Source organism: Pseudonaja textilis, chromosome 4, assembly GCF_049901715.1.
Source record: "Pseudonaja textilis isolate UNSWEBS1 chromosome 4, rPseTex1.2, whole genome shotgun sequence".
NCBI classification, from domain to species: Eukaryota; Metazoa; Chordata; class Lepidosauria; order Squamata; family Elapidae; genus Pseudonaja; species Pseudonaja textilis.
In genome coordinates, this window is record NC_141993.1 from 3,392,835 (window position 1) to 3,407,249 (window position 14,415).

At 47.5% G+C, this 14,415-nt stretch overlaps 1 protein-coding gene across 1 annotated transcript; it reads left to right on the plus strand.

Annotated features, from left to right (window-relative positions):
- The first annotated feature begins 3,496 nt into the window (after positions 1 to 3,496).
- GPRIN2 (G protein regulated inducer of neurite outgrowth 2) lies at positions 3,497 to 10,796 on the plus strand. The gene is made up of 2 exons (XM_026714490.2): positions 3,497 to 3,685; positions 7,155 to 10,796. Exon 2 carries the CDS (start codon positions 7,169 to 7,171, stop codon positions 8,870 to 8,872), a length of 1,704 nt encoding a protein of 567 aa, XP_026570275.2. The 5' UTR covers positions 3,497 to 3,685; positions 7,155 to 7,168; the 3' UTR covers positions 8,873 to 10,796.
- Positions 10,797 to 14,415: the final 3,619 nt, after the last annotated feature.

Below are 14,415 nucleotides of genomic sequence, written 5' to 3' on the forward strand. Positions count from 1 at the left end.
GATGCCTGAAATCTTTATAGAGAGGGAGATTTTGTGCCCATTAAGAAATCCGGGCCAATCTATCCACAAACGAAACACCTTCAGCCCCAAGGAGATGGAATTAAAGATAGGATGTGAATTTTAGGACACAATAGGATTAACCCACTGCCATTGAGATAGCAAGAGCCCCTTCATTGCACAATCCCCAGAACAGTGGTCATCGTGGCATTCTTCCTTTTTATGCTTTGCATGATTACTAGGTCAGTCTTTGTTGTCATGGTAAGGTCCTACTGGGCTAGGGAGACAGGAGTGGGGCAGGGAAGTCCAGTCTCCCCTCCATTCATAAGGATACCAATTCAGGACCTTCCTGTTTGAAAGTGCGGCTGTCCCCGTGGTGGGATTGGAATAACTTAACAACCGCTTCTCTGGCTGGGTAGGTGTGGCAGGTTGGTCATGTGACTGGGTGGGTGACGTCACTCATCACACCCAGCCCCCACCTCCTGGACACTCACCTCTAAAGCAGAGGTAGGATCCAGCTAATTGGGGCTAATCCCACCACTGGCTGGCCCCACCCCTGCCTATTTTTTGCCCTGTTTTGGGGCCGTTTTAGAAAACAGGCCCCAAAATAAGTGGGGACAGGGCCAGCCAGTGGTGGGATTTGCCGGGTCACCAAACTGTGCAGAACCTTAACTACCGGTTTGCCGAAACCATTGCAAACTGGCAGAAGCCCACCTCTGCCTTCACCCATGGAGCTGCAGAGATCAGATGTTTTCTGCAGCTGATTGTTTTATGTTTTCTCCAGCTGATTGTTTTAAGCATATTTTCCTTCCCAGATTCTTGGATCAACCAGAAACTTTTCCTTCTCCGTTTTTTAATGGAGATGCTAACACAAAAGGCAACACTCCTAAATCCGCAAGCATAACTTGCGGGAGAGGGTGGCAAGGAACAAAGTAGACAATTTCATGGCATCTGATTCAGCTGAAGGAAAAGAGCGTGCAAAATGTTGAGCCACAGGGGGAAAAAGCTAAGTAGCGTGCAGGTCGCCGGGCTTCCCCCCAAACTCAGGAAAAGCTAAGCCATTTCCAACGCTGAATGGATTCTTTTCTCATTAATGACTCCAGATCTCTGTACCCAGGCCAGACAGAAAAGCTGCCCAGTTCTCTTGCTTAGCTTACTGTCACTTACTGTAAAAAGATGGAGATGATAGAGACAGAGATGATGGAGCCATAAAGGATAGAGCCATGGGTGAGGGAACCGGAGATGACAGAGCCAAGGCGACCGAGCCAGAGGCTTTGGAGCCAAGGCGATAGAGCCAGAGATGACTGAGACACAGTGCTGGAGACAGAGATAGACAATTTGATGAAATAGACCTATATGTTATAACCATTTTTTAAATGAGGGTAGAGGTTGGTTCTCCGAGGTTGTGGGTTGGTTTCTGAGCATTTCATTTCAGGCTAGGTAACATCTTCAGCGGAGCTGAGGGGATGTCAGTGTTCTTATGCTTATAAAGGCTTTGTGTGGTCCGTAGACCTTGTGATGAACCTAGGTGTGTGAAGTGAGGGTCTTGTGATGGGGAGGTCATTTCCGGTGAGGGTCATTGGGAGGTGAAGTGCTGGTTGTGGGGGTTGGTTGAGGGTTGGTGCTGCCTCTGGTTGGCTGTGTGGTTGATTTGAATTCTGAGGGGTTTGTAGGCTGGTTGTGGGTCAATGTGCCAGCTGTTGGAAGGGCTTGTGGGGTGCCAGGCTTCGATGATTCTTGTGCAAGAATCATTGGCCATGCTACCACCTGCTACACACGTGCATGAGTTCATCAAGTTCTCCGAGCTACAGATATTCACCACATCGCATCTTATAAATCCCAGATCAATATGAGTTCAGAGGCTTCTGGCTGTGCTTCTGGTGCTGTTGGGGGAAAGGACCATAAGCTCTGCGGCCCCGCTCCAAGCTCTCCCTGTCAGCATGTAGGGGTGGTGAAGTAAGGGGGGAACCTTGCAGGTTGAGGAGACCCACATCTCTCCTCCCTGACTTGGAAAAATCCCCCTCATCCGAAGATGAGGAGCAGCGGCAGTCAGTCAACATGGCTGCCATCAAACCAGGGGCAGTCAGAACACCTAAGAAAGTGCAGGAGTGAAGAGAGCAGTGAATAGAGATTGTTCCTGGGTGAGATTATTCTTCTTTTACTTAAAAATTAACACCAAGGAATAAAAAAAATCTGTGATAAGACACTCTAAAAAGAGTATTGTTTAGGCTGTGAAAATAAGCAGATTTTTGTTGAAAAGCAAGTCGAAGAGTGCCATCTACTGAGGAAAGGAAAAGCGACTCCTGGAGAGTTATGAGGAGGAGGTAAAGGAATTTGATATCCCATGGAGGACTGTGACTTTTAACTACCTTAAGTGCCTCACACTTACTAGAGGTGGAAATAAGAAAGACATTTTATAAAAGAAACTCCGGGAAACCAAATAGAAGACTAAAATTACAGAGCTGAGTTAAAGCACTTGGAAAAAATCACTTGGACTGTTAGAACATGGAGTAAATGCTGGACGTGGCTGATTTAAATCATTGACTCTGCTTTGTAAGAAATGGACCTTGATTGAAATGAATATCTGCTGAAAACAGGCAGCATGAAAATTTGGGAGGAGAGTGCCATCTACTAATGTTTGGGAAAACAAAGCACACTCCTACAGCTTTGGATTTCTTTTGAAATATTTGATATTTGGTGGCTGTGATCTTTAACCGTTCGTTGCCTTATACTTACCAGAGGCGGAAATAAGAAAGGCATTTTGTAAAAGAGACGCTACGAAGTGAGAATAAAAGATCAAAGCTACGGAGTACACTTGCATAATTTGGAAAATACCTTAGACTATCAGGGTATTGCGTGAATGCTAGGATTGGCTCAGTTAAACAACTGACCTTGTTTTGAAAGAAATGGAGACCGAGTGGGGGAAAAAAAAACATGTTTTATAAAAGAGACTCTGGGCAGCTGGAATAAAAGACTAAAATCACAGAGCAGATTTAAAGATCTTGAAAAATACCTTGGATTATCGGAGCACTTGGTTTATTTAAATAAGTGGTTTTTGTTTGAAAAGAAATGGAGATTGAGTGAAATAAACATCTGCTGGAAAAGAAGGGCAAAGGTCCCAGGAGCATCTGATCGGCAGGCGGCAGCTCCTTCAACTCCCTTGGGGAACGGCTCCTCAGTGTGGAGAGCCCCAAACTCTCCCCCGTCCAGGCCAGCCGGAGGGTCTTCTTTATTCCAAAACTCTTGGGCTGCCTGGCTGGTTGCCCCAGATTTTGGGGGGAGGGGTTGTCTGGCTGCATCCACAGCTTTATCCCCTTAGCTTTTCAAGGTCCCCCTTCCTCTTTTCCCCCCCTTTCTCCTCCCCTTCTCGCTCTAATCTGATGAAACACAGTCAGGATTATCTCCGTCTCCATTTTGTTCCCTCGCTATCTGTCAGAGTGGGGTGGGTGGGGAGTGGGGTAGAGGGTATGGGGTCTTCCCTATCCCTGGCAAGGGGGGGAGGAGGACCGCGCCCTCGCCTCTGATCTTGTTTGGTTGCTTTCCTCAGCTTCATTTCCCCGAAGTAAAGATCCCAAGGGAAGTTAGAAACTCTCCTGAGGCCGCCTAGGTTTTCTCCCTCACTCCTGAGCATCCTTTCAGAAAACCCTTTCTCTGATCTGGACGTGAAATCGCAGGGCGCGGAAGGAAGGTAAGTATCTCTGCAGAATACCTTTCATTCTCCCCTTACCATTGACAGAAACCTTAGGTTAGAAGCCGCCGCTCTTTGGGCAAGCAACACCGGGAATTCGGTAAAATCAGAAAAGCAGTAGAGGCAGAACCAGGATGGAGTGGAGACAGGGAACCCGATAAAACAACTGGAGCAATTCTCCAGGTTTTATTCTAGAGAAAGAAAGAGAATTGCTCCAAAAGAAATCCAGTCAGTTGCTAAGAAATACACTCAGATCAGTCACTCTGAACGCGTGTTTCATTCTCCCGTGGTTCTCATCCCCCAGTCCCTCCCTGCTCCTGGAGGATTTTTAAGAAAGCGTTTGCTCAGGCTGCGTTGTATAAAACACATCCGGTCCTTCCAGCTGACGGGATAGAAAAATAACTTGATGGTTGTTTGAAGGGAAAGTGAAGGTACACTTGTCATATTTGCTCTACTCTCCGCTTAGTCCAGATTAAGATAGGAAACAGGTTCTAACAGGTTCTGAGTTGGTGACTTCTGGAACTGGGTCTGAGATGATTAATTTAAAGTTGGTCAAATTAAACAACTCTGGCAGATTTGAAACATCAGAAAATTAGAAGGTTCTATTGACTGACTCGTCTGAGGTCACTTCTTTTTTCCTCTACCAAGAAAAATATGTATCTTTATTGAACAGGGTTTGTATTCCTTTCCTTTTAACTGCATCCTGTATTGACTTTTGAGTTTCCAGTCTCTGTTCTCCACTGAAAGACAGGGAGGAAGCAAATTAATTTTATTGCTGTTTCACTGTCTATCACATCCTCTTCTTCAGTGACTGATCTATTGAGCATGACATGTTGCAGCGTAACTCAGTTCTGTAATTATCCGAAAGAAAGCCAGCTACTTAGGCTTACTATTCATCCTTAGTTATATCCATAAGAAATGAGAGGTGGGTCTTTTCTTAGCTGAGATGAAACCCTAGCAGGTAAAAACATTTTTATGGAAGTACACAAGAGATGATTAATTTAAAGTTGGTCAAATTAAACAACTCTGGCAGATTTGAAACATCAGAAAATTAGACGGTTCTATTGACTGACTCGTGTGAGGTCACTTCTTTTTTCCTCTACCAAGAAAAATATGTATCTTTATTGAACAGAGTTTGTATTCCTTTCCTTTTAACTGGGCCTGTTCAATGGTGGCATTAAATATGAACCTGCAGATGGAACATATCTGCCCGAAGAGATAAAATAATGTGCAAAAAGGGATTATAATAATATTAATAGTAGTTGCTGCAGTGGCAAACCATAGGATTACTCCTGTAGACAATGGAAAGCTCAGGACTGAGATAAATATAATATCACGTCATTTGTGCAGAATGAAATTAAAAAAGGAAAGGAGCACACAATGATTTTGAATGCTAGGCATTGTGACAGGTTTTAACAACGTATAAGGGAGGTTTTTGAGAAACAGAACATGGGAAATTTCTTCACTGAATTTCGTTTCTCGTTGATGCAGAACTGGGGATTTTCCAGAACATGTCAAAAATTAAAGAGGACGTAAGCAAAAACATGTAGAATCAAACAGCAGACATATTCACGACCGGCGTCTTCCTTTGCTTGGAGACCCAAGTTGATTGTCTTTATCTGGTGTCTTGAGATTCTAAGAGAATACTGGGGAATACCTGTGCCTGGAACTTGCTGGCCTTGTGTGTGTGTGTGTGTGTGTGTGTGTGTGTGTGTGTGTGTGTGTGCAAGTTTTCAGAAACAAAGTCAAGATAAAAGAGACAGAGGGGATTAATAGCCATCTTTTCAAAGGGATGTTTTCATTTTTTGTGTATGCATTTCTGTTTCTTTTTTTTTCTTTCTTTTTTAATTCCAGGACTTTTTTTGGGTGGTAATTAATTTCCAGAAGAGATTAAAAAGGCTGGATTTAAAAGAGGACATGACTCTCAAACCATTAATAGCTGTGCTGGATTTCACGCAAGGCAGATAAATGTAGTTGTTAAACTTTAAGAACTTAATAGAATGTATTGCTGCTCAGACTATAGGGAGAATAAGCAAGTGAGTAACTAATGTAAGTAAGTAAGTAAGTAATGGAGGGAGGGAGGAAGGGAAGGAAGGAAGATAGGCTAAGGGACGGAGGAAGAGGAGAGGGGGGAGGAAGAAGGCAGGCTCAATTATTCAACCATAAACTCTGGAAACTGATAGAAAGACAAAACACTCTAAATGTAAGGCACCATGGCAAACACACACAGCTTCCCTGTTCTCCAGGGGTTCTTGTAATGTACTCCTTAAGGGATTGCCCTGTTGTTGGTAAGCCAGCTTTTAAATTTGCCCTGCTGTTCTTCTAGTAACAGCTTGGAGATCATTCGAGAGGAGTACTCCAAGGTCCTTGATAGAGTTTGGATCATCAACAAGGTCTTGACTATTTAGCTTGTATTATATTTTCTGATTTTTGTTGCCAATATGTAAGACAGAGCATTTATTTGTTGAGATTTGAAGTTGCCATTTGTTTGACCATTCTGATACATAGTCGAGGTCTTTTTGAAGGGTAGCAGTATTGTCGGTGGTGTTGAATAGCTTTACATCATCAGCGAAAAGAATGCAGTTGCTCTTAATATGATCACAAAGGTCACTAACGTAGAGTATTAACTCTCTGCCATGCAGTCCTAGCTCCTTTGTTCCTTTTGTGTTGTTGCAGATGTTGTTAATTTCTATGGGGATTCACAATCACCCAGGTCCCAAAGGTGCTTTTTCCAAAAGCAACTGGACTTTCTTGGGTTTTTCCTTAAAAATGTTTAGCTTCTCATCCAAGAAAAACACCTTTGGGACACATATTATCTGTGCTCTGCTTTCTAAGACCTGCATTTCTCCTCTAAGGACTAAGGAGGGTAAGAAAAACCTATATTTCACCACCAATCGTTCTATCTTCTGTCTGCCATCTTTTCTTTTTCTCTCTCTCCCTACCTACATCTATCTATCTATCCATCCATCATCTATCTATCCACCCATCCATCCTATTGTCTGTCTGTCTATCTATCTATCTATCTATCTATCTATCTATCTATCTATCTATCTATCTATCTATCTATCTATCTATCTATCTATCTATCTATCTTGGATGCAGTACACAAGACCCTCTCTAACCAGGAAGGTCTTTTGAGAAGCTCTTCTCTTTTATAGACCTTCATCTATATTTGAGACCTAGTTTTTACAGTGTTTTCTCTTTAGACTTCAGAAACTTACAAATGCATTCAACTCCCCAAATAAAGGAAGCCCCAGGAGACTCCAGCTGCAGGGAAAGAGCCCAGTAACCACTGCTTTGAAAGCACCATTGGTTTCAATGCTCTTCAAGTACCTCGTGCTCTGAAAACCGTAGTTCAGGTGTTTGATGTTGTGCAATGCAAGGAAGGAGAGGAATCCATTGCCCAACTCGAACCGAGCTCTCTAGCACCTGAGCTGACTGCTAATCTTGTCTTTTCCTCTTCCTCCAGCACTGCCACCAACTATGGCAAACAAAGACCATCAGCTCCACAACTGCTCCCTGGCAGAAACCTTGAACTGCCTCTACCTGAATCATCTGAGTGTCAACTGCCACCCTCTGCCAAAGAGCTCCACAAATCTAGAAGGCTCCAGGCAAGGAAGTTTTGAAGAAAGCCAGAACCACAGGCGGGACTTCCCCAAAAGCCTCAGTGGTTCTGTTGGCCAAGGCCAGGAGAATGGGACCACCACTGGAAGAATTCTCAGCAGCTTCTCTCCACAAGACGATGCGCAACATCACACCAGAAACAGCAGCCACTTCTTCAGTGTTGACCAGTCCCCAACAGTCCCTGAAGAAGGGAGGGTGTATCCCAGCGCACACCTCCAGGGAAGTCCCGTTGAGAAGTTAACTCCAGCCTCTGGTGCAAACCTCCAACATCAGTGGACAACGGAGGGTCCGGGAGTTGCAGTCCGGAGAAGCCTCCCCGACCTCACCTGTAGCTGCAAGCCACCAAGTCCCGCCTTCCACATGGAGTCAAGTGCCACATCCCCGGCAGTATGTTCACACAGTAGTAACTTTGCTTTGGCGGACAGACTGATGGTTGCAGGACTGAGATATGGAGCGGATCCTCGTGAAAACAGCCAAGATTGGCAAAGCCACAGAAAGCCGCTTCCAAGTTTGTCAAGAGACAATAACGCTGTACCTGCTAATGTCTTTCACCAAGGGGCTACGTCACACCATGTTGCTATTTTCACGGACTCTGGAGCATATCACCCCAACGTTCTTGCTTTGAGTCCTGCCAGTCTCTCCAACAGGACAACGCAGGCCTACAGCGGCATAGGACGCAGCAGCTTTTCAGCTGGCACCTGCCCACCCGAAATGGTGACCGTTCCTAATGGTTTTCCTCCTCCACCCTGCAGTAGGAGCCACGCATCGTCCACCAAGGAAGAAGGCACCGTTCCTGCCTACTGCCATTCCTTACCAATACCTTCTCTCCAGTTTGCCCCCAGGCCGGTATGCCCAGGGAACGACCTGGGCAAAGAACAAGCCAACCCTGAGCCTTGCTCATCTTTGCTTGCTGCTGAAGCCTCCTCTGTGAACAGGTCAAGTGTGGAAGCCAAGCCTCTCCTGGGATGCTGTGGGGCCCATGGGGAGCGGGGGCTGCATCCTCAGCCTTATGGGCGAGCAAGCCAGGCTCAGGAGATGAAGACCATGTATGTGGTCTGGAACAGCCACCAAGACGGGGTGCAGACGATCATGAAGACCAAAGACACGTGGACCATGACCTCTAGGAGTGACCTCAACCAGGGATTCTGGCCTCCGCTGGGCCACAGAGACGCAGAGGTGCAGACGTTTGCAGGAAAGGAATGCAGGTCCGTGGCCACCAGCCCATCCCTTCTGGCAGAAGGCCAGCCCCATGTCTTCCCAGAGGTGAGCCTGAAGCCAGAAGCTGAGGGCGAGAAGTCTCCCATGCGGGACGTCAGGTGGGACGAGGAAGGGATGACCTGGGAAGTCTACGGGGCAGCGGTTGACCCCGAGGAGCTTGGGCTGGCCATCCAGAAGCACCTGGAGATCCAGATAGAGCAGTTCCAATCGGAGCCGGAGGAGCTCTGCGCAAAGGCCGCTGAGAAGCAGCCCGCCAAAGGGGAGAAGCGGCTCTCCTTCAGCATGGTCATGCACTGCCTGAGGAACCCGGCCTGCTGCGCACGATCCAACATGGCGGTGGAGTGAACTCTACCCAAAGACCATCATTCCCAAGCTGCCAACAGACATCGGTTCTTCATGTGGGCCAAGGGTGCCCCAAAAGGGAAGCTCCAGGGAGGCCACTCGATGCCCTGCTCGTACAGGACAGGCCTCCAAAGAAAGAGGGGGAAGGAGCCATCGCCACCTCCCGCTCTGCAGCCTTTCTTGAGGCAATCACCGTCTGCACCACCCACCCACCCTGCTCCTCCTCTCCTCTCTGAGAAAGGGCGAGAGAGGTGGGGGCGGGGCCTGCTGGTGGTCAGCCTCCTCTTGAGACCCTGAATGGACTGACATTCCTCCTGCAACACTGGCAGGGAAGGAGAGGCCACACGGCTGTCCTTCTTGGCTCCTCCTACCTCCTCCGTGGCTGCACTATGAGGTCTTTCTGCCTGCCACCCCACTGGGGCTCCCTTGGCCTGGAGGCCCCCAGAGACCCACTGTTTCTCTTGCGTGACCCAGGATGTCCTCTTGCCAAACTCCTCATTTCACCCTGCAGACAGGACCGAAATGTGACTCGTGGAATAATCTTGGTGCATTTGATGCGGGGAGAGCATTCTGCTTTTCCTCAGCTTTGTAAGGATTTTTATTCCTGCCACCTCTTGGGGTAGCTTCCTTCATTTCGGATTTTCTGGGAGAACTGAAATGCCCTTCTTCTGTCTGGATTAGTTGTCTGAGTCTTTGCATACTTCTTATTGTATCATGTCTGTGGTGTATGCAGTATGAACTTGGCTTTTAAATAGGATGTGATTATACAACAAAAAAAAAGAAAGAAAAAAAACGTTTGCCTTCAGAAGCAGACCAGGCAGCTAAAAATTCATGCAGAATATTATTGCCTTCTCTTTTTTTTAACCTGCACTTTGTCATCTTCAGTAGCAAGGAATTCTGCTCCAAGAAAGGAGGAATAAGACATAATTCCTCCTTCTCTGAATCAAAAACCGGCGTAGTTTCCTTTTGTGTTCGACCTTTGGGAAAAACCGAACCTCTTTTATTAGTTAAGTGAATGACTGACGACTGCTTGAGTATCACAACCTCCTCTCTATGGTTATTCGAACCTCCTCCTGCTGTTGATGCGTGTATATATCTACACTGATTGTGGTGGCCTAGATTTTGTTCTCTGTCAATGTTATTTGTATCCCTGAAATACTAGAGTGAATGCCATTTTATACTTCTCACACCAATGTAAATAACATGTAAGCAACATATTAAATAGGCAGAGGAACACTTCTTACAGACTAATGCAGAATAACAGAGTTGGAAGCGACCTTGGAGGTCTTCTAGACCAACCCCCCCTACTCAAGCTGGAGACCCTACACTATTCTGGACAAACGGCTGTCCATTCTCTCCTTAAAAGCCTCCAGGGCTGGAGTACCTACAGCCTCTGGAGGCAACTTCTGTTCCACTAGTCAACTGCTCTCCCTGTTAGGAAATTCCTCCTTCCTTCTCTGGTTGTTTCTCTCCTGGATTCGTTTCCATCCGTTGCTTCTGGTCCTCTTCTCTGTGTCCGTGGAATGAAGAGGATCCATTTTATAAATGTCTTCTTTCTTCTAGGCTGAAGTCCCTGCATGGTTTTGTAGACGTGATATTTTGAAAGGACGTCCCTTGCAATTTCTTTGGTCCACGGGGACGCACCCTCAGGAGGACAACATTGCTTAGCGACACAGCTAAGCAGAGAACAAACAGACAGAGTGAGCAGAGGCCCGGATGGCTCCTTTACAATGAAGGCTTAACCTGAAGTTAACCTCCGCCCGTTCTGCGATACAACTACTTCTGCTTCCTGGCTTAAAATGTAATTATCCTATTGAATTGGCATCTACAAAGCAGGCTGCCATTGTTGAGGAAGGACAATCAGACGATGCAATCAACCTCTTGCAAATTAAGATCGAGTCAGTAAAATAGACGTTTGCGTCTCCCACTGTGAGTCCTGTTCTATGGCCAGGGGTCATCTTCAAGGGATGTTGCCCTTTGGGTGTATGTTAGGAGGGACAGGGAGGTCACCCGGCACCATCGGCATGAGGACGCCATGATGGCTACAATCATTAGGATGTGAGGCAGGTGCCTCGGTAATCCAAGAAGGAGAACTTGCCCTGCAGGCATTGGGTAAGAGGTCCACACAAGGGCTGGAGCACGGCTGCTTCTCGAGCTTGGCCACTTCATGAGACGGGAACTTCAAACTCCCGGAAAGGCTGGCTGGGGAATTCTGGGAGTTGAAGTCCATACATCTTCCAACTGGCAAGGCTGAGAAACACTGAGGTGGAGAGAGCTCCTGTGGAGCCTTGTGGTAGGAAAAGGGCCACGCCTGGGCTGTGGAACCCAAGCAATCGTTTCCCTTTCTCCACAGGCCGAGGGGTGGGACTTCTGTGCGCAGCAGGAGAGAATGAGACCCTGGGAGCAAGTCACCCATTCCCTTGACGTGCCTGGCTGACCCAAAGCACCATTTTGGGCCTCGGGGGCTGAGCAGTTCTCGACTGGCTTTTCAATGGACGACGTGGAGAAGGAAACCTTTCCACACCAGCACTAGAGAGTGAGAGATTGGCGATCCCTCCCTTCACCATCTCTTGGAGGGAGGCTCTGCCCCGCCTCTCAAGGGGAGCCTGGTTAGACCCTTGTGTCAGGCTTTCTTTAGTAGAACGGGTTAGCCTGAAAAAGGGGCTTCCCAACGCTATTTGATTTGGGGTCAGCAGAGTCCTCCTCGTTCAAGGCTGCCTCTTTGCAAGCCCTTTGGAAGGACTAGGAAGGAAGGAAGGAAGGAAGGAAGGAAGGAAGGAAGGAAGGGAGGGATGGATGTGAGAAATAAAAAGAGGAGAGGAAGGGAAGGATGAGAAGAAGGGAGGGAGGAAATACATTAGACCCTCTCAGCTTCCTTTGTTGCTGCTGAAGAAACAGCCGACACACAACCTCCTTGGATGCTGCAGCAACATGGAGGGGACTTAACTGGCCCGGAGAAGGGATGGCTGGCCAGTTCTGTGATCAGGGGACTGGTGTGACCTTCTGGGCCAACTGGGCAGGCTGGTGCGGGGGCAGGAACAAAAAGGGTGGCCCAAAGCCTGCAGGGATGGTCGGTCCCAACCCTGGAGTGGCCATTCAGTAACATAAAGGCAGGATTGGGAGGCTGAAGGAAAGGGAGGGGGGGGCTGCGCAGGGAGTTATTACCCCAAGTTCCAAGCCTTTTGCCTTTAACCGCCTTGCTTGCTTTCAGTCAATCCGCCCCCCCCCCCCGCATTGCCCTTATCTGCCCTGTTCAACTTCAAATCTGTATTGGTGGGAAAAAAATAGGTTTTCGTCGGCCTGGAGACCTGAAGGTGATTTTCCTCCAAAAGGCCACCGGGCTTCCTTGGAGTTTTCTTGGCAAACTGTTCACTTCTCCTCTGAGAAACTTTTCCGGTTTCCTTTGAAAGGAAACACCAGGGAAGCCCGGTGGCTTTTTGGAGGAAAAGCCCGTTCAGGACAAGCGTGACCTGGATGGCGGGCAATCTCCAGGGGCCTTTGGAGAGCGGCTTCGGAGCCTTCGGGCCTTGCCCATTTGCCCATGCAAGAGCTGAGGGCTGTGCTTGGCATTAGGATGGCCCTTAATGTCCGCCTGGTTTGCATCGCTCTGCAGGTAATCCTCAAGTTAGTTCATTTAGTGACACATCACAATGGCACCAAAAAGAGTGGCTTCTGACCGTTTTTCCACACTTACGGCTGCTGCAGCACCCCCGACGGTCACACGATCATTCAGATGCTTGGCAACTGACTCGCAATTACGACGGTTGCAGTGTCCTGGGGTCACGTGATCCCCTTTGGCGGCCTTCTGACACGCAAAGCCAGATTCGCAGAACCACCATGTCACCAACGTTAACACCTTCAGGGTTTCACTTAACCACAGTGGCAGGAAAGGCCGTAAAGTGGGGCAAAGCCGCAGAAACTCACTTAAACGCGAGTCTCACTTAACACCAGCAATTTGGGGCTGGATGGCGGCCGTAACTTCGAGGACGGCCTGGAGGCTGCTCTCCAAATGCTCAAGGAGGGAAACGGCCGGGGATCTCCCAGGATCCGCTCCCAAGGGGGCTGCAGAGCCCTGAGCCCCTCCCCCTTCTGGTCCTCTCCGGTGGGGCGCTAATCCTGTGGCTGAGTGACCCAGCCAGATGTTGCTGCTGCTGCTGCTGCTGATCGGATTCCCGGTGGATTACAGAGCCTGCGTCATCTTAAGTAACGTGTTGGGGGTGGGGGAAATTGGCGTGGATGGATGAAAAGGAGGAGAGCTTTGGCTTTGACCAGGGACAAGAAAGAAGCGCAAAAGCCGCCTGGGCTGAATCTCAGAGGGTCAGTTTGGAGGCTGATGGTTTAGCAAGGCTCCGGTGCTGTTAAAAACATGCATCCCACGGACTCCTGGAGTGGAAAAGCTCTTTCCTGCCACCTAGTGCCTACCTGGTGCACCGCACAGCCTCTGAAACGTTAAATATCGGAGGAACTTGTTTCATTCTGCAAAACCAACATTCCCACTGGCAGCGTGCATCAATAGAAGAACAAGTGATACTCGCAGTGTAACATGGCTGTGGAAGTTACCCGAGGTTTGTTCTGTGGGCTCCCAAATTAAATACCTGACATTAAGACCACAGAATGAGGCTGAATTACGGCCCTCCCATTCACACAGCATGCTAACCCATGTAAAGAATAATCAAATGTGTAAAAAGAGGGCCTTTTAACTTCCCCGTTATAAGCTGTTTGTAGATCAAGAGTAGAGGCTTACCTGAGACTTAGTATCAAATGGTCTTTTCTGAGACTTCAATTCGGAAGTTAAATTTGGTGATTTAATAAAAATGGTTGGATTATTTAGGGGTTTATTTTATTCCCCTTCCACATATATCCTGGAGCCCTGGGATTTCCTGGTGGGGTCCTATCCAAAGGTCAACCTAGTCCAATCCTACTTGGATTTTTATAAGGCCAAGCGCTAGGGGACTCAGGGAGCTGGAAGTCCACGCACCTTAAAATTGCCAAAGTTGAGAAATACTGCTCTATCACATGGCAGGGAGATAAAGTGTCACACAATTTCGCTCCACTTTGGGTTAGAGGATTTTAATTGGGGGAAAAAAATGGGTTAACTTCCATTCTCCAATTCTTCCAGGGAAAATCTGAGGCCTCCATGTTGCTGCTTCAACTGTCCTCGTTCGTAATCGGTTCCACTTTCCCTTGCAACTGCTTCCATAATTTCACTCATTGCAGTCATTGCGTGTTTGTATATTTTCCCTAAAATTACTTATTTAGATATTTCTGCAAATCAGGATGGATCATTGAGTAAGGAGATGCATGTCGGATAAAATTTGTCCCTGGACTGAATTGCAAAACTGCAAGACAACCAAACACATATTTGTGGTCCTTTGCCACAAGGCTTTAGTAGCAGGAAAACAAGCACTATTTCTCCTTTCTTTTATATCCAGATCCGACTTCCCATCAATTCCCCACCACAGGCCTCTCCTGAAAACTGATTTTAGTTGTACAAGTTTAAACTTAACTTTGTTTAAAAAGCAGCCAGCAAAGGGAACTGTGTCATA

What these genes read in the sequence shown, in the direction of transcription:
- GPRIN2 (XM_026714490.2), top strand. Translation starts at nt 7,169, where the DNA reads ATGGCAAACAAAGACCATCAGCTCCACAACTGCTCCCTGGCAGAAACC.